The sequence below is a fragment of the Vulpes lagopus genome, chromosome 7, assembly GCF_018345385.1.
Source record: "Vulpes lagopus strain Blue_001 chromosome 7, ASM1834538v1, whole genome shotgun sequence".
Taxonomy (NCBI): Eukaryota; Metazoa; Chordata; class Mammalia; order Carnivora; family Canidae; genus Vulpes; species Vulpes lagopus.
The window spans coordinates 49,505,002-49,529,213 of NC_054830.1; the positions used below are offsets into that span (position 1 = coordinate 49,505,002).

At 40.7% G+C, this 24,212-nt stretch overlaps 1 protein-coding gene across 19 annotated transcripts in view; it reads left to right on the plus strand.

The window, feature by feature from the left end:
* SETD5 (SET domain containing 5) overlaps window positions 1-22,056 on the plus strand; it is an 84,410-nt gene extending 62,354 nt beyond the window's left edge. For 15 of the 19 annotated variants that reach the window (XM_041761578.1, XM_041761574.1, XM_041761573.1 and 12 more), the window contains 7 exons: window positions 8,228-8,472; window positions 11,491-11,547; window positions 13,402-13,872; window positions 16,690-16,985; window positions 18,091-18,224; window positions 18,958-19,046; window positions 19,421-22,056. In XM_041761578.1, the coding sequence (XP_041617512.1) occupies window positions 8,228-8,472; window positions 11,491-11,547; window positions 13,402-13,872; window positions 16,690-16,985; window positions 18,091-18,224; window positions 18,958-19,046; window positions 19,421-20,029 (1,901 nt within the window). In that variant the 3' untranslated portion in view covers window positions 20,030-22,056. The remainder of the gene's footprint in view (window positions 1-8,227; window positions 8,473-11,490; window positions 11,548-13,401; window positions 13,873-16,689; window positions 16,986-18,090; window positions 18,225-18,957; window positions 19,047-19,420) is intronic. The other 4 variants (XM_041761585.1, XM_041761591.1, XM_041761588.1 and 1 more) reach the window with 1 other exon arrangement.
* Window positions 22,057-24,212: the final 2,156 nt, after the last annotated feature.

The window sequence follows — 24,212 nt, forward strand, 5'->3', positions numbered from 1 at the left end:
CTATCTCTAGATTGGATTATACTTCTAGGTTTTCCCATGTATATCCCCAGGATAATAAAACCCCAGTGTAGAACATACGGAAGATAAATGATACTGTGTTCTTAAAAATATTTTACTTTTTTCTGCATCAAACAGTAGGGAAATTTACTTAAACTAGATTAATACAAAGAAATGCTGTTACCAGATTTCCATCAATGTTACCAATTTATTGGCAGCATTTACAATATAGTGAGAGTATAACTTAAATATTCTCTCTTGTAGACACACATATACCACATTTGAGTGTCTATATTTGAGGTTGGGAAAAGGAGGTTGTACAGCATTTTGTGTCCTGACTAGCAAAGATTCCTAGGCAAAGTGTCTTTGTTACTACATGCCCCTGTTGGAATGGAATTAGGACTGTTAGTCATCAACCTTTCTTGAATTTTTGCTCTCATCTCTAGCAGTGAGAAACATTCAAAGGACACACCTTGTCCTTAAGGAACAACATAATCAAAAGGAAAATATTTAATTAAAGCTAAGTGTAGTAGTCATATAAATGAGCTAGAATATTGCTGCAAGTTAGTGTAAATCCTGGGGATTTATTTTTTTGTCATTTTAGTTAATGTTTTTTTTTTATTTTTTCAAAAAGACTAAGGAGGTGTTAAGAAAGGGAAGTGGGGGTGCCTGGTGGCTCATTTGGTTAAGTGCCTGACTTTTGATTTCAGCTCAGGTCACAATCTCAGGGTTGTGGAACCAAGCCCCATGTCAGGCTCTGTGCTGGATGTGGAACCTGCTTCAGATTCTTTTTCTCTCTCTCTTCCCCTCTGCTTCTATCACCACCACCACTACTCTCCCCTGGCGCTGGAGGAGAAAAAAAAAAGAAAGGGAAGTGGATTGGTAGAGTAGAAAGAATCCAACTGACCTGAATTTGAAGACCCTACTCTGGGCAGCCCGGGTGGCTCAGTGGTTTAGTGCTGCCTTCAGCCCAGGGCATGATCCTGGAGACCCAGGATTGAGTCCCATGTCAGGCTCCCTGCATGGAGCCTGCTTCTCCCTCCGCCGGTTTCTCTTCTTCTATTTCTCTCTGTGTGTCTCTTGTGAATGAATGAATGAATGAATGAATAAATAAATATATAAATATTAAAAAAAAAAAAAGAAGACTCTACCCTTTACTAGGTACATGATGTTGGGCAAGTTACTAAGCATCTCTGAGCCTCCTTGGTAAAATGGAAATAGTATTATCTGCTTTATAGAGCTTACATGAGTTTAGTAACGTTAATGTATGTGAAGTGCTTAGTGTGTTATTGAACCCACAATAAGAATTATTACTAACATTATCCTACATAAAATATACTTTCTTGTCGAGCATTTATGAAATATTTACAGAAATTAGTCAGATACTAGGATACATTAAAGATTATAAGTTCCTAAAATCTAAAGTTATATAGAAATAAAAAATAAAATCACACTTGAAGGAGAGGGCATAATGTTCATTGTTTGTAAATGGTATGGATTTAGACTAATAGGAAAGTCTAATCAGCTAAAAAACTTGGTAAGAGTTCAGTAAAACCACTGGATAGAAGGTACATATGCAAAGATTAATAAATAGCATTTATGTACTAAGAAAATGAATGAAGAAAATTTTTTCATTCCCAAACTTAACAAAAGTAAATAACTGCTTAGGAATAACCATAGTGGGAAATGTGGAGTAAATAAACCATTGCTGAGAAATATATTTAAAGACTTGAGGAAGTGAATATAAAGTCTATATTCCTTAATGGAAATTATAATTAATATCTCCTCCCTCCAATCTTCCCACAGCTCTGTACCTCCCTCCTAATGCCATTACCCCAACCCCCATGGGGTGAAAACCAGCTTGTTTTCAAATTTGATTAAATAAAGTTTATCTAAATAAACATAAAATAAAAAGACAAAGAGGTGCCTTCCCTAGAGGTACAAAACTAGTTTCTAGGAGCACCTGGGTAGCCGAGTCGAGTAAGTGTCCAGACTCTTAATTTTATCTCAGGGTGGTAAGATCAAACCTTGCCTAGGGCTCCATGTTGCCCTTGGAGCCTGCTTAAGATTCCCATTCACTTGCTAGCTCTCTTTCTCAAAAAACAAAGCAAAACTAGTTTTTAATATGAAGCTGGAAGCTAGTAATTAAATTAGTCCTTTACTGGTACATGAATGTGTGTGCATGAAATAGAATAGCCAGAAACAGGTCTTAAGTGAATAAAATATTTACTAAATTATTCTGGAATTTTTTACTACTTGGGGCATTGAAAAGAATTAGATCCTTGCCAAAGCAAGTTCTAGACACATTCACGTATTTTTTTGTATAATGCAAGCTTGAATAAAGTTTCTGTCTATATTTCCTCTGAGTTAATAAAGGACAAGTCTCTTGAGAGAAAGGATTTGCAGTAAAAATGATGAGAGTAATATTTGGCATGGTTTAACATATGCATTAAAAATGGTAATACTCCACATTGCGTGGCTGGCTCAGTAGAACATGTGACTCTTGATCTCAGTGTCAAGAGGTCCAGCCCCACATTGGGATTAGAGATGACTTAAATAAACTTGAAAAAAATACTACTTAACGTAATAGTTGTTCTATTAGGTTAGGTATCTGTTCTACAGAAATAAATGTAGATTAAAAAGTTTTGTATAAAGTACTAGTTATAGAATTATTAATTGATAACTGAAAATATAGAGAATAAAAAGCTGGATTTCAGGCAGCAAAGGAGTGGTAAAATTTGTGTATTTTCTATGTGCTGCACATACTTTTGGTACACATAGCATAATACTGTATACATACATGTATGTATATTTGTAACATACATTTATAGTATATGCACGTAGCATATACTACACACACAGTATTATTAAAAATTTCACTCTTTATTCATTTTATCAAACTAACCCTCCAAAAAAACCAGCATCTTACTACTTTTAAATTAGATTTCACTGATCTGAATCTTGACTCTGTAAGAATATCAAAAGAAAAGTATATTATGAATAACTGAAATTTCTAGTAGGAATATAAGGATGGCTTAGTATTTCACATAATTTATTAGCAGGCCAAATGGGTTGGAGTAATAGCATAGTAGATATGAATTTAATGATAAATCTAATAAGATGCCTATGATTTTTTAAAAGATTTTATTTAGAGAAAGCACAAGCAGAGGGAGGAGAGAGAACCTTAAACAGGCTCTGTGCTGCGTGTGGAGCCCTATGCAAGGCTTGAGCCCATGATCCTAAGATCATGACCTGAGTGGAAACCAAAAGTTGAATGCTTAACCCACTGAGCCATGCAGGCGCCCCACTTGTGATTTTTTTTTTTTTACATCTATCTGAAAAATGATTGCCAGTTATGCTTCATTGTGAAAATTATATTAGACACCTGGGTGGCTCAACGATTGGGCACCTGCCTTGAGCCTGGAGTGTGATCCTGGAGTCCTGGATCAAGTCCCACATCTGGCTCCCTGCAGGGAGCCTGCTTTTCTTTCTCTGCCTGTGTCTCTGCCTTTCTCTCTGTGTCTTATGAGTAAATAAATAAAATATTTTTTAAAAATTTACTTACATTAAACCTTAAAATACATTATTAAATATAGCAAAAGTAAATATACCAAATTATACTTCAATTTTTAAAAATAATAAATTTTAAAAAGGAGTTGTCAGATTATCCCACTATTACATTATTTAACAGTATCTAGAATTATTAGCCAATGTGATTACAAAAAAATATCTATGAGATAAAAGTACAGGTAAAGAGGATGTATGTATTATCATTGTATATAAATAATATGTTTATCTACCTAGAAAAGCCAAGTGAGTTAACTAAAACACTGGTGGCTGGGTAAAAAATATATAAATATTTTCTTCCATGTTAAAAATAACACATAGGGTGGCTCAGTTAGTTCAGTATCCAATCTGTTTCACCTCAGGTCATTATCTCATGGGTTGTGAGTTTGAGCCCTGCTTGGGGTCCTCACATCAGCCCAGCTGGGCTGCACTCAATGGGGAATCTGCTTGAGATTCTCTCCCTGTACTTCTCCCCCACTTGTGTTCCTGCCCTCTAATCTTTTAAAAAAAAAAAAAAGAGCAGCACCCCCATAGAAAGCAAGCTAAAGGACATGAGCAGACAGTTCACACAAGAATAAATATAAAGCTGTTGAGCCCACATGCTTTTGATTTAACAATCCTACATCGAGCAGCCCGGGTGGCTCAGTGGTTTAGCACAGCCTTCAGCCCAGGGCCTGATCCTGGAGACCCGGGATCGAGTCCCACGTTGGGCTCCCTGCATGGAGCCTGCTTCTCCCTTTGCCTGTGTCTCTGCCTCTCTCTCTCTCTCTCTCTCTCTCTCTCTCTCTCTGTGCCTCTCATTAATAAATAAATAAAATCTTAAAAAAAAAAATCCTACATCTAGCCATTTTGTCCTCAAAACTAAACAGTATAGAAATATGTAAGGAAAAAAAAATTAAAAAAAAAATATGTAAGGACAAGGTTATTGGTCACTGAGGCATACTTACAATAACAAGAATTTGCATGCACTTAAGGGTTAATTTTGATGCTATGAATGGCCTACAGCCATGAAAACTGAATTGTAGATTTCTGTTCGTTGATATGGGAAGATTTTTACCACATGTTTGTTTCTGAGTGAAAATGGTAGGTTATGGAGCTCTGTTACTTAGACAAGAGTCAATAAGGCCACGTTAAGAAAAAGGTATAGATGAAAATGCACGAGGGTATTGGCAGTGCATTAATTTGTAGGTTTGGTTTCAAATTATGTGTTTATTTAAATATGTGGGTGTTTGTAATTTTGTGAATTTGAGTAAAGATGAAAAACGATACAAGATGAAAAAAATTGTAAATACGGTGTTATTGATAGAAAAAAGGCAAATGACCACTGGCCCATAGACTTCCATCAGGGCAGATGTCAGATCTGTTTTGTTGAATAGGATACCATAATAACTCAATAAATATGTTTTATATGAATGACCTGTGAGTTGGAAGTAGGGAGTTCATCTGTACTTTCTACCTTTTCTGTAGTGAGCTTCATTATTTAGCCAAATTCCCTTTAGTATTTAGCGTTGGACCTGGCAATATAGTGGTTTTTTATTTTTTAAAGATTTTATGTATTCATTCATGAGAGACACAGAGAGACAGAGAGGCAGAGACACAAGCAGAGGGAGAAGCAGGCTCCCTACAAGGAACCTGTTGTGGGACTCAATCCTGATGTGGGACTCAATCCCAGGACTCCAGGAATCACGCCCTGGACCAAAGGCAGACGCTTAACCTCTGAGCCACCTAGGCATCCCTATAGCAGTTTGTTTTTTTTTTAAGATTTTATTTATTTATTCATGAGCAACACAGAGAGAGGCAGAGACACACAGGCAGAGGGAGAAGTAGGCTCCCTGCAGGAAGCCTGAGGTGGGACTCGATCCCAGGTCTCCAGGATCATGTCCTGGGCTGAAGGCAATACTAAACCGCTCAGCCACCCAGGCTGCCCCCTATAGCAGTTTTTTAAAAGATTTACAGTGTGATTCTCAAAGTACACTAAAAAATGTAATAAACCTGTCATGAATCACATTTGTTTTTTATACCTAGACACCTTTCAAAGGAAAACAGTAAGAAAGAAAAGTTAATTTCTGGAACACAAGAAGAATATAAATATAATTCCAATCTAGAAAAATAAAAACTTCTTACACATCAGAAAGAAAAAAAAACACGTCCAGTATTTTTTACATTTATTCTTCCCTCTCTCACTTCCATATCTGTTAGCCTAGTTCCGTGCCTCATAACTCTAGTAACTACTCCATTAATTCGAAATAGCCTCCCATTGTCATTCTAACCATTGCTGCCTTAGTAATCATCCTGAAACATAGCTCTGAGCCTGATCTTCTGTCCAAAATGTCCTTGAATGGCCTGGGATAAATGCCACTCCTTCCACTAAGCCTAGGGGATATATCTTAACATAGTGATTGAGAATGTAAATGAAGGGGGGGCCCCTGGGTGGCTCAATGTTTAAGTGGCTGCCTTTGGCTCAGGTCATGATCTCAGGGTCCTGGGATTATGCCTCATGTCATTGTCCTCTCTGTTCAGCAGAGAGTCCGCTTCTCCCTCTACCCCTGCTGCCATCCTGTCTCTTATGCTCACTCTCTTCCTCAAATAAATAAGTAAAATATTTTTAAAAAATAATAATAAAAGAGGGCCACCTGGCTGGGTGGCTCAGTGGTTTAGCGTCTGCCTTTGGCTCAGGGCCTGATTCTGGGGTCTTGGGATCAAGTCCCATATCAGGCTCCCCTTAGGGAACCTGCTTCTCCCTCTGCCTGTGTTTCTGCCTTTCTCTGTCTCTCATGAATAAATAAATAAAATCTTTTAAAAAATAAAAGAATATAAATAAAACTAAATTACCTAGTCTTTATCATTGCACATCAGTTCCTCATCTTTTTTTTTTATAAAGATTTATTTATTTATTTATTTATTTATTCATGATAGACAGAGAGAGAGAGAGAGAGGCAGAGACACAGGAGGAGGGGGAAACATGCCAGGAGCCCGAGGTGGGACTCAATCCCGGGACTCCAGGATCGCGCCCTAGGCCAAAGGCAGGTGCTAAACCGCTGAGCCACCCAGGAATCCCCCCCCCCCTTTTTTAAAGCTCATGACTGGGGATCCCTGGGTGGCGCAGCGGTTTGGCGCCTGCCTTTGGCCCAGGGCGCGATCCTAGAGACCCGGGATCGAATCCCACATCAGGCTCCCGGTACATGGAGCCTGCTTCTCCCTCCGCCTGTGCCTCTGCCTCTCTCTCTCTCTCTCTGTGACTATCATAAATAAATAAAAATTTAAAAAAAAATAAAAATAAAAATAAAGCTCATGACTGAGCTGAAGGCAGAGGCTTAACCAGTTGACCCACCCAGGTGCCCCAGATTCCTCATCTTTAAACTGGATTTTTAGAGTTGTTTAAATGAAATATAATAATTTACATAAAGCACATAGAATAGTGCCTGGTATCTAATATGCACTTAAAAGCATAATTTTTTTTAAGTTTTTTTTTTTTTTAAGATTTCATTTATTTATTCACGAGAGACACTGAGAGAGGCACAGACACAGGCAGAGGGAGAAGCAGGCTCCATGCAGGGAGCCCGATGTGGGACTTGGTCCCAGGACTCCAGGATCATGCCCTGAGCCAAAGGCAGATGCTTAACCGCTGAGCCACCCACGCATCCCTAAGATTGATTGATTGATTGATTGATTTTAAGATTTTATTTTTAAGTAATCTCTAAACCCAGTGTGGGGCTCAAATACAGGACCATTAGATCAAGAATTGCAAAGCATAATTTTATTTTTTTATTAACACATAACCATACGATCACCTCTGTTGAGGTTCTTAAACATGTTTTACATGTTTTCTCATCCTCACGAATTTGTAAATCCCCTTAAATAGAATATATGGTGACCTTCTCTCACATACCTACTTCAGTAGTTTCCAAATAGTAGGTATTAAGTAAATAAATATCTTTTAACTGTAAATGAATAAAAGTAGACTTTTCCTCTGAGAAAGTGAGATAGGTGCTTTGACCTGAGTGGTCATTAAAATATATAGGGTAGTAATTTCATTTTTAAATGGACCCAAGGAGTATAAGAAGTGTAGGATATTCCAATCAGAAAAAGAGTACTAGCCTCATTTTTGAAAATGGTTGGGAGAAGTTTTTGTGAAAATCATTTCCTACTTTGAAGCACTCTAAGACTAGGGGCTAAATATAGGTCAAGTAATCGTGTGTAACTCTTTCCTACTAAAGCAGAACATTATAGAAAGAGCTGCCAAAAAATGGTAAAAATATATAAAAGGAGTATATGGAGTTAACATTCTAGAAACCTGAGCTGATGACATGGCAATTAAGTAGAGGGTGATTTTAACAAGGTGACAGAGAACTGAGATTTTTGGAAACTCAGTATAAAAATTAAGTTTATATTTTCCCCTGGAAGAAATTAAATTCATTCCAGGGATCAGTCAATAGAAGTGTCAGATTCATCTGGTGATTCTCTGGGAGATAGAGAATTTTGAGAATTACTTTAAGTGTGACAATTAAAGAGTTCTTTGGGCTTTTGGTTTGATTGTAGGAGATAACAATGGAATGAGGCAGAAGAGGAATTAACCATTGTGGGCTAGAGATTAATAGCTTTACTACAGAGCTTCCCTTTAAGCTGTGGTTTCAATCTCTCATACAAGCTTTGTATTTCACAGATCTATTGAGCCCATTAAAGAAATGGAAGTCTCGATATTTGATGGAGCAGAATGTCACCAAGTTACTGAGGCCTCTTTCTCCAGTCACACCACCCCCTCCCAATCCAGGCTCAAAGAGCCCCCCACTGACCACATCTGGCCCATCTCACTCAGAAGAGGAGTGTCGAAATGGATACAGCCTCATGTTCTCACCAATCACGTCTCTTACTACTGCTAGTCGCTGCAATACTCCTCTGCAGTTTGAGGTAACTTGGGTTTGGTTGTTGGGGAGTGCTGAATATTAAAATTATCATTTGCCCTTCCTCATTTCAAGTATAATGTCATTCCAAATATTTCTTGACCATGTTCCTGCTAGTGTCAGCAAGAGGATGGGAAACCTCAGGGTCAGTGTGACCTGTTACCTGGTAGCCTCTCATCTTCCCCCAAAGCCCCCATACTTCCCCAAAAAGGAATAGTTCTACCATGGATGACATTCATCTGTTTTTTGCATGCAATCCATCAGTGTTTGTAACTGTAGTAATAAGCATGCTCCATCTCCATCTTTGTCTTTACTATATACCTTGGTTAAAATAGGTCTCTAGCTGCCTAGTAACCACTAATGATACCAGCCTGAGAGCTCAGGTTATTCTGATTGTCTGTCTTTCTTTTTAGGCCTTTAAATGAGTGAGTTATTTTTCCCTGTTGTTTTGTATTCTTGTTGTGGCCTCAGTGAACAGAGATCTAGAAAGCTTTGGGTTATGATTTGTGGCAAATGAGTTTTTTTTCCCTACTCCAAGTTACTTTCCCTTCTTGTTACACTGTGTTAGGAATGAAAAGTAGAAAGAGGCTAACAACATGTATTTGTAAAAGACAGATTTATTATACTCACTCTCTGGATTAAGTTAGAAATGTATATCTTAATTGAACAGTTAATTCTGAATCACATTCTTGTGTTCACGTGTGGATGACAGCAGGTTTACTGAACAGAATCCTTGTGTATAAAAAAAAATTCAATCTATTACATGTTGCTTTAATTTGAACTTCATTAAAGCCAGTCTCTTCCTCCTTAAAAATAATTGTTCTAATCACTAAACCCTCAGCTCTGCCCCTAGCTTGTAACTTCTCCAGATGTGTTCTTTGATAAAGGTGAATGCTTTAACCAATGCCTTTCTAGCTATTCAGCCATTATGAGAGCATAGGGATTTAAAATACCCGGACTCTTGAATGGCTAACTGAGAAGGAGGTAGCTTGCAATCTTGAAAGCAGAAAGCAGTTATGTTCTGTACCTGAACTAGATAGACTGTATTAATTACTTTGGGAGCCAACCTCTTTGGCAAGCGGATTGTAGGGAGGCAGGAGAGCCTTCCTGGTTATATTTGATTTATAGAGAAGTTACTTTTTTTTTACCAAATTCCCTGTGGCTTTTTTCTTAGCCATACAGTAAAGCAGCTGATTCAGGCCTTACTAACTTTACTTGATTTAATTGCCTTGATTTTTCAGTTAGCAAATAGAGTTTAATATTAAAATTTTATAAGAGGATATTCACCCTGGAGGGCAGCAAATTGTAGGCACTGGGTTTCATACTTTATCGTTGCAGGTTTTATTATAATTAAAAGGGTGTAATTACAGAAATTAGAAATTGACACCTTCCAGGACAGTTAAATTTAGCACTCAGTGCATTTCCTAATCCCATATAGTATTTGGATAGTTGAAACATTGTATAAGGGTAAGATGCTTTTATCTATCTATTTATTTTTACAAGTCAAAGAACAGTTTAGTGATGCATAGTCTAAGCATAATGTTAGAATACTGGGAATGAAAGAAAATATTACAGTATATTAAATAACCTATCCCTTCAGAAAGTCTAATGCCTATTTTCACAGTTTCAATCTTGTGATTTGACTAAGGAAAATTAGCCTTTCTTGTCATTAAAACACAGTTCACCATCCTGGCCATCCTTATCACCATTTTAACCACCATGCTCTTTACTGTATTCTAGTATAGAAAGCCTTATTTCCATCCAACACTGTTGTGACACAGAAAAATACCAAAAAGGTCTCACAGGTAAAGATGAGTTTGGTTGGGGAAGAATATTTTTGAAAGGAAAAATAAAAATCACCCCAGTGAAAAATGTCTCCAGTGCTAAGGGAAGGATTTGAGGAGACATGTAGTAGAGGAGAACCAAGATTGTGAGGAGGAGGAAGATCAAGGAAAGGGAGTAAAAGCAACTCTAGGAAGGCAAACTTAATTAGCCCCTCCTTTCCACCAGAATAACCCTTCCCTTCTCTTCTGGGCCCAGTGTCCATCTCACACACTACCCAGCCTACTTAATAAAATTAAGAGCTTCATTTTGCTTCCCATGGAATGGGTCTGCCACCCACATTAGAGTTGTCCAGAGTCTCCAACATAAGAACCCCTCCCTTCCCTTATCCCTGGTTCTCTGAATCCTTGTCACAATTACTGCCATCATTCTGTCTACTTCTTACCATTCAGATCTTCCATCAGAGTTCCTATTTGATATGAGAGAGCTACCTCAGGTGAAAGCTCTAAGGGGAAGCCTGTTTAAGATGCCGGGACTTGAATTGTACCCCTCTGGTTTTCCCCTCTCCTCTGTTCCCAGAAGTACAAGAGATTTTTAACATCAGAGAACACTGGTAGGTAGGAGTGTTCAGATCTACTTAGATTATGCCATAAACCATCTAGCCTATGAGCTGGATTGCATTCTGTCTCCTATAACTGTAATTCAGGAGATGCTAGCCATCTCCTTAGCCCTGTCAGCCTCAGCACTTTCCCTGGACAATGGTGGCAAGCCCGAACCACACAGGAGAATGAAGAAATGTGATTTTCAGAAGGAGGTGTGGGATAAAGGAAAAAGGTTCCCCTAGGAGGAATAAGTGATAGGATGCCCATCAGTAATAAATACTATAGACTGCTCAACTGTCATCAACTGTAGAACAAAATTTCATATGAAATTATAGTGTACAGTTTAACGGATCTAAACTTTTTCTGTTACCTGCTTAAGATGTTTACTTATAGCATGAAACATTATAATCAGTTTATCCCTAAATGCTTTCAAGGACACCAGGAAGCATTTTTAACCAGTCGTTCTGTCCATTGAGATGAATTCTGCAGTTAAACATTTCCCCTGTGCATTCTTTTCCCACCCCCTGCCCCCACCACAAAGTTGTGGCTAACCATCTATGCTTGCCTTTATTTTTTTGTTTGTTTTGTTTTGCTTCTTGACTTCGGATAGATGAATAACAAGATGCTTTTCCCTCCTCTAGAACATATCCTCCCCTGAGAGTTCCCCTGCGAATAGGCCCGAGTCCCTGTCACCCGAGGTAGTTATCACACCATCTCAATCACACTTGGAGGCTGAGAGTGAGTGTGCATGAGTGTGTGGGAGGGCTGGGGGGTCCGAGTGAGCGGGGCAGTAGGCTGAGGAACGACCAGTCGCTGTAAGTTGAATGAATCTTCCCATGTGTGACTGTGATCACTCAGTACTTTCAATGTAGATGGAGGAAAATGAAGGGGTGTGTGGGGGGTTGGGTTTGTTGTTTGGGGGCGGGGGTGGCTGAAGAGTTCTTCTAAAGAATAGAGACTAGAAGTCAAGTTTAAAAAAGCAAGCTGAAGATGTGGCAGGAACCTTGGTAAAGAAAACAACAAATAAGGTGTGTTTGTTAAATAAGGAAAGTTGAAATCAAAAGTTGGTAAGAGCTACCTTTTGATATTTATTATCTTGGGCTGATGAAGGAGCAGTTTATAGCAGAAAAGTTAGGCAGTGATTTATGTTTTGTTCCAGGGATAATCTGACAGCTTTTGTTTAACTGGATGTTTGGGCTTTGGTTGATAGACTGAGCAGCTTGTTTTGAAAGGGAGAGTCCTGCCTCTCCATTTTCTACGTTTTCTTATAGTTCCTTACTGGCTATACAAGGAAACTAAGCCCATGGCTTCTGTGAAACAGGCCTTCCTTTTGTAGTAGTGGAAATGTGATTGCATACAAGTGGTATCTCTTAGAATATCCCATTGAGTGTTTTTCTCAGGCACTCTACTGCTGTAGAGATGTTAAATTTAGATTTTAGTGCTAGAATTTAACTATTACAAGATTTGGACAAATGTAATGATTAACTGTGAATCCACATGGAGCCTTTTTCCTCTTGAAGAGAAAGCTGTAGTCTCTTATAACCTTTCAGAAATTAACTGAACTGTAAACTCGTACCCCTTTCCAGTAAAAAAATTAGTGCTAAACTTAGTGATAGTTGATAAAATTCTGGATCAGAATTTTATAGATCAAAGGAAACTGAAACTGAAAAAGGTTGTATCTAGTGTACTAGAGGTTTTCTGGGTGTTTTTTACTCTCATAAAGAAATCATAGTGTGACATCTGGATTTTTGGTACCATTCTTCCTAGAGAGTTAGTAATAGTTGATCTAGTGATGGAAAATCTTGATGTTAGGAGGTAATGATAACCAAATAGTAGGTATGGTTTATTTTTGATATAATTCAGCATTTCGAATGCTCTGCAGTGATGGGCATTAGTGGTCTTGTGGTATGCGGACATACATGTCAGATGATAGAGAATTGAGTGGCCAGAATGTTTTATGAGAAGCACTCATACTTAATAATGAAAGTGAGTAAGAACTGGTTGATTGATGTCTTTAACTAATACCATTGTCCTTTACTAAACCAGTAACTTAAATACTTGTCTTTCTACTTACTACTTTCTTTCCCTTTTTCCCTCCTCCCACCTTCCATCAGTATTAAATACAAATGAATAACACCAGAAGCCAGTTACCTTAAGACACCAGTCTCACCTCTGTAGCATACATGGGGCTCAGGTAAATCCCTGATTATACTTCCAGTCCCTTAATGTCATATAAGGTGACTCAGCAAACCTGATGAAAGGCTAAGCAGGCAAAATAGTCACATTTGGCCAGTTGCTTAATTCTGATTTTCCCAGGCTTCTTACCCAGAAAGACTTTAAAGCAATTTATGAAAGGCCAGCATTCTATAGTAATCTGGCCTGTATATTCTGTTGCTCCATGGGACTTATATAGATGTTAATGACTTTCTCTCTTGTACTTCCATCCCTTTTACCTTTTACCTGTGCCCCCTCACCTCCCTTCCTTTCTGCCCTTTGACTATTTCCTTCCCCTGCCTCCTCCTCCATGTCTCTGTTGATTTTTATTCTTTCAGCTTTGTCACCGAAAAGACCTGGACTTGACAAAAGTAGGCTACCTTGACTCCAACACTAACAGCTGTGCTGACAGACCTTCCCTGATCAACTCAGGTCCTTCTGACCTGGCTACTCATCCTTCTATCGGGCCCCCCTCTGAGACTGGCTTTCCAAGCAGGAGTGGAGATGGACATCAAACCCTTGCAAGGAACTCGGACCAGGCATTTCGGACAGAGTTTAACTTAATGTACGCCTACTCCCCATTGAACGCTATGCCTCGAGCTGATGGATTATATCGAGGGTCTCCCCTAGTAGGGGATAGGAAACCTTTACATTTGGATGGGGGATATTGTTCCCCTGCAGAAGGGTTTCCCAGCAGATATGAACATGGTTTTATGAAAGACCTCTCTCGTGGATCCATGTCACCTGGCAGTGAGAGGACTTGTGAAGGAGTCCCATCTGCCCCCCAGAACCCACCACAGAGGAAAAAGGTAAGTGTTTTCTACCTTATATAGGCCCTTTTGAAAACACTAAGTAAGTGATTCAGTAGAAATTTATTGAGATACCACTGTGTGTTCAGCATCATTCCCTGTGTGAGGAAAACAAAGAGACCTAAGACATGCTTTCTGCCCTATCCAATGAAAGACCAGACTGTTTTGTTTTAAAGGTCTTATTTATTTGAAAGAGAGAGAGCACTCAAGCATGAGCAGGGGCAAGGGGGCAGCACGGAGGGAGAGGGAGAAGTAGACTTCCCACTAAGGATGGAGCTAGACTTGGGATTCTATCTCAGGACCCCTCGTGACCTGAGCTGGAGGCAGCCACTTAACTGACTGAACCACCCAGCCCTGTTTTGTTTTGTCTTTAAGACAAGACTGTTTTAATACCATTTGATGAGTGTTAACAAATACTCAAATTTAAATGCCTGCCATGTATGTGCTATACACATGCTATGCAATCAAAGGATAGAACAATGAGAAAGAATAATGCTAATTACTTGTATTATTTAGCACTTCCTATGTTCTAGGCACTGTTACACTATTTCTTATGCATTATATTCTCACAATAATCCTGTAAGATGGGTAATTTCCCATTTTCCAGATGAGGAAATTAAGGCAAGTTAAATGACTTGCCTGTGGTCACATAGCTAGTAAACAGAAGGTCTAGGACACTGCCCAGTCTATCTGATTCCAGATTACATGCTCTTACCGCCACTATTCTATATTTGCCTCCTATGTTCTGCCCTAATGGAGCATAAAACAAGTGAGACAGAGGTAAGCAGATAATTCGATTAATAACTAATTAATTACAGTGGCATTGGATGCTCCAGAGTTGTTGTTCAGATACAGTAAAAACATCTTAGCTGCAGCCTGGCCTAGTCATATAGGTGGAGGGTATATTGAGAATAAACAAGAGGCTCCTAGCTAGTTTGAGAGGTGGTGGAGTGAGAGATGACAGGTCACTCACTGATTTGACTGATCTCTTATAGTAAATAGGAAGCAATCTGCCAACAAACAAGAGTAAGGATATTACAGAAGCGAGCAGAACTCTTTGCCTATGTGACACTGCCATTGAGTGGGCAGCGGGGATGCAATGGCTGCAAACAGTTGAATGCTACTGTAGTATCTGGTGAAAGGTAGGGAGAGTCAGGAAAGGAGAGTACTGAAAGAGATGGTGGGGCAGCCCCGGTGGCGCAGCAGTTTAGCGCCGCCTGCAGCCCGGGGTGTAATCCTGGAGACCCGGGATCGAGTCCCACGTCGGGCTCCCTGTGTGGAGCCTGATTCTCCCTCTGCCTGCTTCTCCGCCTGCGTCTCTATGAATAAATAAATAAAATCTTTAAAATAAAAAAAAAAAAAAAAAAGAGATGGTGGAACAAGGCCAGGCCATAGATTCCTGGCTAACAGGTTGAGACTTGACTTATAAGTAATGCCTGTTCAAGAAATTACAAAGCCCCAAAATGTGCTTTTTTTATGTCATTTGGACTTCAGCTAGGGGCATTTGGAAATCTGTGGGAGTGTTTTGAGTTGCCATGGCAACTTCCATTTATTGTGCAGGGCTAGAGATGTTAAGTGTTCTATGTATGTGACTGTCTCACACAATTGCAGCATATCTGTAGTAGTCTCAGTGAAATGTAGCCTAGTGACTTGATATTTGCATTTCAATGAAAATACATGACCAGAATTTATTATTATTAACTCTTTTCCAAGATTGTATATAGAAAATGCATATACAAAATGTTACTACTTTGGCTATATTTTGCATTTGAACAGAAAAATGAGAGCCCTGAGAGAGTAGAAGGCAGAAAAACTGGAAGATAATTTGGAATAAGAGCAGTGGGCTTAGAGGACTGTCGTATGAACAGCATTAACCATCAGAGGCAAAAATTAAAATGTCTTTGGATTTCTGGTGTCATTTACTATGTACAATAGTAATTGAAATCATGATTTGTTATTTGAGAAATGTTGAGCACCTGCTGTCAGGTTCTGTGCTGGATTTTAAAGATGAAAAGCCAGAAAAAGTTGGTCTTTGCCCTCATAGAACATACAGTTTAGTGGAGGAACAATCAAGGCACTGTAACAGGGTGACAGCCAGTGTAGGCGGTATGCTCTAACAGCAGAGAGGAGATGTACTGGACAGGGCAGGGAGGAAGACTGTCAATCCAGAGAGAATGAGGCAGAGTTGGGGGAAAGTTTCCAAGTGTACATTTCCTGGAGTAGCTTACTAAAATATAAGCTGCCTAGCATTCTTTCTCTTTTTACACCAATTTCCCTATGTGTAATACAGAAACAGTAATAAATCCCCACGTGTATCTTGAAAAATTGAACACATCTAAGAACCCTGAAGCATTGGCTTTTTCTTTTCTTTCCTTGTCTCTCTCTTTTTTTAAAGAACTGATTCAAGAGATTTTTAGGGATTGCTGAAGAGCTATCAGGTCACCTGGAAGGCTTTTTCAAACTACCTAGCTCCCAACTCCCCCTTCCCTTTTCTAGGTGTTACCAGTGTTACAAACAGCTTCTGTTACTGGGCAACTGTGATCTCACAGTTTTCTGAAGGCAGAAAAAAGATTGAGGCCTGCTGGCAAACACTGTTCTTCAAAAATGTCATCCTCTAGGGTATTCTCTTCTTACCAGTTTCTGACTGCTTTGAATATATAGCTATGTTCAGATCTCTCACATCTGGAGAAAGGGTTGCTAGCCTGCTTTGTTTGCATAGCAGGCTAGTAGTTTTATGAGGGTTCCATCTTCTTTCCCTATTGCTAGTGATCCACTAATGATGTCGACCTAGAGTCCTGTTTCTTATTTTCCTCCCAGGTATCCCTGCTGGAGTACCGCAAACGGAAACAAGAAGCCAAGGAGAATTCTGGTGGGGGAGGTGACTCTGCACAGAGCAAAAGCAAGTCTGCAGGAGCTGGGCAAGGCAGCAGTAACTCACTTTCTGACACTGGTGCCCATGGTGTGCAGGGATCCTCAACCCGAACCCCATCTTCCCCTCACAAAAAATTCTCCCCATCTCATTCCTCTATGTCCCATATGGAGGCGGTAAGCCCATCAGATTCCAGAGGCACTTCATCTCACTGCAGACCTCAAGAGAATATCAGCAGTAGGTGGTAAGTTTATGTTTGATGCTGAAATACTTAAATTCAAGAGGAAAGTACACATCTAGAATCATTCTCAGTTTCACCTAAAATGTATGGGAACACTTATCTGAGAAAGGCAGCCCATTGTGCCATCTATGCTGTTCAGCTGATTTAATAGTAACAGCCACAACCCCGCCCCCGCCCCCGCCCCCGCCCCCACCCCCCTCAGCCTTACAGAAGCAAAGAATTGCCACCGAACCTGCAGAACAACACTTTGGACGCCATATAGTTGTGGACACAGATGAGCTATTTTATTTGCTGGGCAGTTATACTGCCTCCTGTTTTTTCATTTCATATGAAAGGTAAGTCAGGAGTTCAGCTCAGACTTAAGTCTAAGTTGCACACACTAGCATGTACAGAAAGATAAGACACATTCTGAAAGGAGTTGTCTGGTTTGGGGGAGACCACAAATAGATAAATAGCACTATAAATAAATAAATAGATAGATAGATAGATAGATAGATAGCAAGTATTGAGAATCAACTGAGAGAAAGATAGAGAATGAGGCCGTTCAGGAATCTTGAACTGAAACAGTCGAAGTCTGAAAAAGAAACCTGACTCAAATGAGTAATGTTTATTAATCTATAAAGCATTTATTAAATTACTTCTATATGCCAGGCACATGACTTCACAGAAGAGAAAACTTAGCATTTCAAAATAGGGATCAGGGATCCCTGGGTGGCGCAGCGGTTTGGCGCCTGCCTTTGGCCCAGGGCGCGATCCTGGAGACCCGGGATCGAATCCCACGTCGGGCTCCCGGTGCATGGAGCCTGCTTCTCCCTCTGCCTGTGTCTCTCCCTCTCTCTCTATCTCTCTGTGACTATCATAAATAAAAAAATAAAAAAAAATAAAAAAAAAAAAAAATAGGGATCAAATACAGCCATCTTTAAATCCATCTTTTCCATAGTTTAAGGCAGAGAAAAAATACTTTGTTTTAAATTGGTCCTGAAGAAAACAATGTCTAAGAGGATGTTGTAAGAGAATGCATCGTACAGTCTTTGTCAGAGCCTCATTTGTTCCAGACTTTTGAGTCTGAAGTCCTGTGGCATAAACTTGCACCCTGTTCCCTTTATAGGATGGTTCCCACATCGGTGGAACGACTCCGAGAAGGAGGGAGTATTCCCAAGGTCCTCCGAAGCAGTGTGAGGGTGGCCCAAAAAGGAGAGCCTTCTCCCACTTGGGAGAGTAATATCACAGAGAAAGACTCAGGTGAGTCCATGGCCTTCTGCTGCCAGCCAGGTTTAGGGACACATGAGCCAGACTCTACACAGTGCTCACCAAATGCTGGGCTGAGGTGAGTCAGTTTTTTATGCAGTTAGGCTCTGCTGAAGGGAAGGTTCCAGGTCAATCCTGTTTCTACTCTTCCGGACTACAGCATTCTTAAGATCTAGCATCCCATGTTCTCTCTCACTCCTACTCTTTCCCCCTCTCCCTTTCTCTCCCTTTTTTCCCCAAGAGATACTTGTCTGTAACTCTTCTCTGCAAAGGTCTGGAAATCCACTTTGATGAAGAATGAAGAGAAAGGAGAAAGGTGTCAGATCAGGCATTTAAAACATCCCCATAATTAACCACGCTTTGCCTTTCTGGCATGCTGCACTCATTGATTCATCCAAAAGAGAGCAGCCTGGGTTGGTGATAGCACTAGTGATTTGTTTTTTGTTGTTGTTTTGTTTTTTTTAAAGATTTTATTAAAAAATAAATATATATATATTTTATTTATTTATTAATAAGAGGCAGAGACACGGGCAGTGGGAGAAGCAGGCTCCTTGCAGGGAGCCTGATGTAGGACTCGATCCCCAGGACTTTAGTATCATGCCCTGGGCCAAAGGCAGGTGCTAAACCACTGAGCCATCCAGGGATCCCCAGCACTGATGATATGAATGAACAATGGCTATTTCTCACTCATTCGAGGAAACCAAGTTGATTTTGTATTATCTTCCAGACCCTACAGATGGAGAAGGCCCAGAGACACTGAGCTCAGCACTCTCTAAAGGAGCAGCCGTTTACAGCCCTTCCAGATACAGCTACCAGGTGAGACGAGAAATTGCTCATCTCTGGGCATAGGAGTATGTTCTGGGTTCCAAATATTTTGTGATCCTGGCCATCCTTTGCAGTTGAGATGCCGTCTTTCATATAGTTTCAGCAGCCTTGGAAATAAGTCGTCATCTGCTCACCTTCAGGTAATAAATCATGCCAGAAAAATAAATAAAGTGATCAGAGACAGCCATTTTACTGTCTTTGGTATCCTAAAAAGAACAAATGGTTAAGAAGATGGAGAAGATGAAGAAGGAGAAGGAGAAGAAGAAGAAGAAGAAAAAGTAGGGTATTTTAAATATTCACAAGCCTAAATGGCTTAAATAGGGACTTTTTCACCTCCTTATGCTTTTCCTCCCGACTCTTTCTAGCTCCTGCAGTGTGATAGTCCACGGACAGAATCACAAAGCCTCCTTCAGCAGAGTTCCTCCCCCTTTAGAGGACATCCCACCCAATCTCCAGGATACAGTTATCGAACTACTGCACTGAGACCTGGAAATCCCCCCTCTCACGGTTCTTCAGAATCCTCCCTCTCTTCTACGTCCTATTCCAGCCCCGCCCACCCTGTATCCACAGACTCGTTGGCCCCATTTACGGGGACACCAGGGTATTATAGCAGCCAGCCACATTCTGGAAACAGCACTGGCAGCAGTCTTCCAAGGAGGAGCTGCCCTTCTAGTGCTGCTAGCCCTACCCCACAGGGCCCCTCAGACTCACCGACCTCAGACTCGGTCTCCCAGTCCAGCACAGGAACTCTGAGTTCCACCTCCTTCCCTCAGAACTCTAGGTCATCATTGCCATCAGACTTACGGACTATCAATCTGCCCAGTGCTGGGCAGTCCGCTGCCTACCAGGCCTCCAGGGTATCTGCGGTTTCCAATTCACAGCACTACCCACACCGTGGGAGTGGGGGTGTGCACCAGTACCGACTCCAGCCGCTGCAAGGGTCAGGAGTCAAGACTCAGACAGGACTTTCCTAGGGCTTCTGGATTTGGGCAAACAGAACTGAATGAGCCCATAGCTGCTTCCTTCCAGCTGCCTCTGGAACCTAGGCCGAGCATATTGCTGGGGAAGAGGGTACAAGGTGCCAGAGGACTGGGTCTGGTCGACAAGAAACAAGACTTGTGGTCGCGACTGGCTCTGGCCTTGGAGAAAGATGTAAATCTTGTCTGAAGCAGAGACTATAAAGAAGTTTCTCCCTGCTGTTAAGGGTACATTGTTGACAAGCAAATGGTGTTCCGGTTAGTAACGGTTCTAAGTGCAATGAGTCGTGTTGAAGCCTCTGTCTCCCGTACTTGCCTGTAGCCTGTAGTCACTTGTGCAGTGGGGACATCTTTTTACACACACACACACCCCCCCCCCCCCCCCCCAAAAAAAGTTTTCTTTTCAGAGGAAAAAAGCGGAAAGAGCCAATCTCAAAGCCCCAAGCCATCTGCGTAGTATTAGGGTTTTTATGCACTTAAGAAGAAAGGTAGGTATGTATATGTTCACCCTGTGACAACCATTCCAAAAGCAGGTATCGGCCAAGATATGTCCACCAAGAATACTCCCTGCCTTTGTGTTAAAATCACCGAGAAATAGGCAGGGATAGCAAAACTTGGAATGTGCTCTGGCTGAGGGGTGCCTGGCTCTCTGAAGAAGAGCTCCTAGTCAACTCTTGATTCAGGAGCAGATGATCATAGTAGATTGTTTGAGCCCCCAGCCGTCTCCCCCGCCCCAAGCTGTCTCACAGCTCAGTAACCCAGAAAAGTAAGTAGGCAAAGAGGAATAAGTGAGATGGGCCAATTGCATTGCTACTTATCAGCTGTTGGCAATAAATTTGATTAGTAAGGATCCCAAGTGTTTTGGGAATTCTTTGAATTTTATTTTTTCTACTCCCAGTTAATCAGGAGTTGAGGATCCCATGAATAGGACCACCTCCATGATTAGGGAGCACGCACTTGTGACTGCAGGGTAAGAGTGGAAAGACATGTTTGTGGAGTGGCACCGACAGGACTGTGATTGTGTGTGGGCATGTCCCACATTTCTTTGGGGGATGCTTATTTGAGAGTGGCCCAGGTAAGAGAGTTATAAAGCCACCCACACACCTAACACTGTTCTGGATGAGAGACTCGAGCAGACTGGCTTCTCCCCATCAGTGCATTGTGCCTGTTGTACACCCCTGGAGGAGCCCTGGAGCCTACCCAGGTGGGGTACACAATCTTTTTAAATTCCATACGGTTGCCAGCTTATTTCTTTCACTTGTTTACTGTAATATCTGGCGTGTTTTTATTTATCTAATTTTGTATTCAGTTATAACCATGGTAGGGGTAGCAAATATATGACAGGTGTAATCCCTGGTGCTGCAGTGGACCTTACTTCTTTTCTTTTGGACAAGATAATACTGTGAGTCTCCCTCCTTCCTTCCAATTTGTTTTCTTCTTTTTTTCCCTAGCCTCTTGCATCCCCTTCTTTTCTACCCTCTCCTACAACTATCATATGCACAGTCTTCTCTCTTTGTGTGTGACTGTTACAAAATTTCACTTTTTCAAAATTGAAATCAGGTGTTTGCTCAAATGAGGGGAGATTTTTTTTTAAATGCTGAAACCTCAGCAGAATACTTTTCTTTTTGTTGTTTCCCCCACAAACCCATCAGTCTGGGAGAGCGTTGGGAGTGGAAATCATGTTGCCTGGGATGCTGGTTTCTTTGTATATTATATAAAACGTATGTAAATGTCTCTCCATTTGGGCTGGGGTTTGCATTCTCCCTTTGGCTTTAACCAGGGGGAGAGGCCAGCGGGCAGGCGGCCCTCACCCTGCCTGGCACGTGCAGAGACCCCAGCCACTCTGTGTGGGCAGGGTGCTGTCAAGACCAGACCTCTGGGGGGGGTGGGGGCGGGGGGTGGGGGGAACTCTTGGAAGGGAAGAAGTATCACTTCTTTCTCAAGTGGAGTGTTTACACCTTGCTGTAACATTTGAACTTTCACAAGAGATGTAATAATTTTGATAATAAAATTCTTAACCATAATAATCAAAGTTGAGAACTTCTTTGTCCAGTTCTGTGACCTTGCCTTGCCGAGTCTTCCTACTGCTGCTACCCTTACCTGAAGAGGCAAGGTGGACCCATGCTTAGGAGAATGTGCTCTTGGTGGAGCTTTTTTGCGCATAATGGACCAGGAATAGGTATTGATCTTCCTTCAGCCTTGTATGATTAAAGTTAAGCCAGTATCTAGGCCATTCAGCAAAAGTGAAACAAAACCTTTCAAACTGATTTGAACCAGCTGGAGTTTCTGACCTTGGCCCCATTCATTCAGCAGCTCTTTATTGGCCCTTTTCTTTCCCACCTCAAAATAATACCAGGCATTTGTTTTTGGTGGTGGGTTTATGCTGATGAAATTTGAGGACAGGGATAGGCAAATAAGTAAGGTTTCATGGAGTTTATATTTTAGGGTGGAGTGAGAACTTAAAGCAATCAGTCATTTCAAATAGTCATTACCACATTGCTGTTTCATAACAGATATGTACCTAAGGAGGTGGAGTGACCACTTTAGATTGGTTGATCAGGACAGGTCTCTGAGGAGTTGACATTTAAGCTGAGACCTCAGTGATAAGGAGGCAGTCATGTGTCGATATGAATAAAGATCAATCCTGGGGAATTAGAAGAGCAGGTGCAAAAGCCCAGAGGAGGAATAGACTTGATATAGTGAATGACCAGGACAGAGATAGGGAGTAGCAAATACCCAGGAAGATAGAGGGTCAGATCGTAGAAAGAGGGGTCAGCAAAAATGTTTTCTGTGAAGGGCCAGGTAATAAACATTGAGGCTTTGCAAGCCATATGGTTTCTGTGACAACTATTCAGCTCTGTGTTACAACACAAAAACAGCCACAGGCTATACTTGCCTGTGCTCCAATTAAATTATAGTCACAGAAACATGTGGAAAGTCTGATTTGGCCTGCAGGCTGTAGTTTGATGGTTCCTGATACAGAGCCTTATGGGTTCAGTTTAAACAATGTGGATTCTAAATACAGTGGGAGGGGTTCCTGGGTGGCTCTATCAGTTAAGCATCTGCCTTGGGCTCAAGTCATGATCCCAGGGTCCTGGGATGGAGCCTGTGGACGGACTTCCTGCTCCGTGGGGAGTCTGCCTCTCCCTCTGCCCCTCCCCCGGTCAAACTCCCTTCCTCTCTTTCCCTCTCAAATAAATGAATAAAATCTAAAAAAAAATAATAATACAGTGGGAAAGTCACTGCAGGATTTTAAGCACAGAAGTGACATGGTCTAGTTTATGGTTTGTTGGTTGGTTTTTAAAAATCACTGATTGTTAAAAAAAAAAAATCACTGATTGTTTTGATCCTGACAGAGATGAATAGAAGCCAGGAAACCAGTTGGGAAGCTATAGCAGCTATTTAGGTTAGAAGGCAATACAGTGATGGCTCTACTAAGACGGTAATAAATGGGGATAAGGTAAAGTAGTTGGAAACAGGATACAATTTGCAAGTAAACAATGGATTGGTGTGGCAGTATTTTGCTCTGACATTTGACAGATACTTGCTGAGGGATATGATAGACTGCATTTTGTGAATAAGCACATGATAGATTCAAAGATGAAAAAGATGCTATCTATCCATTTCTTTATGGAGCTTAGAAAGCAACTAGTTGGAGACAGAATAAAAATTATTTCTTTCTTAGAAGACCCTTTTCTAAGTGCCCCCTGGAATACCTAGATAATCTTCCACCAGCCACAGCTGAATTCTGCCTGGAGTCAGTAGGTACCTTGTTAAAAAGTATTTTCATACACAGTGCTTTATTTAGTCTCAGAATTCTGTGATAAAAGCATGCCAAATGCTTTTTAAAGGTACATTTCAAGATGAGAAACTGAGGCCTAGTGCAATGTTTCAGCTGTACTGAAGAACTTCTGATAATAAACCTATCTGATTTTTGCCAAAATTGGAAGGTTCTATTCCTTGTTTACTGAACACCTACTATGTGCCAGGCTGTATGTAAGGTATAAGGAATATGAAGGTGAGTAAGTCAACTACCTATGTTAGCAGGTACTTCATATTGCTAGGTGCTACACTTTTGATATGGTATAAATACAGGAAGTATGCTACTGCAATGTGTACCATATATATATATATATATGACTTTACAGTTTACCAGGCTTTTCTATTCATGTCATTCTAT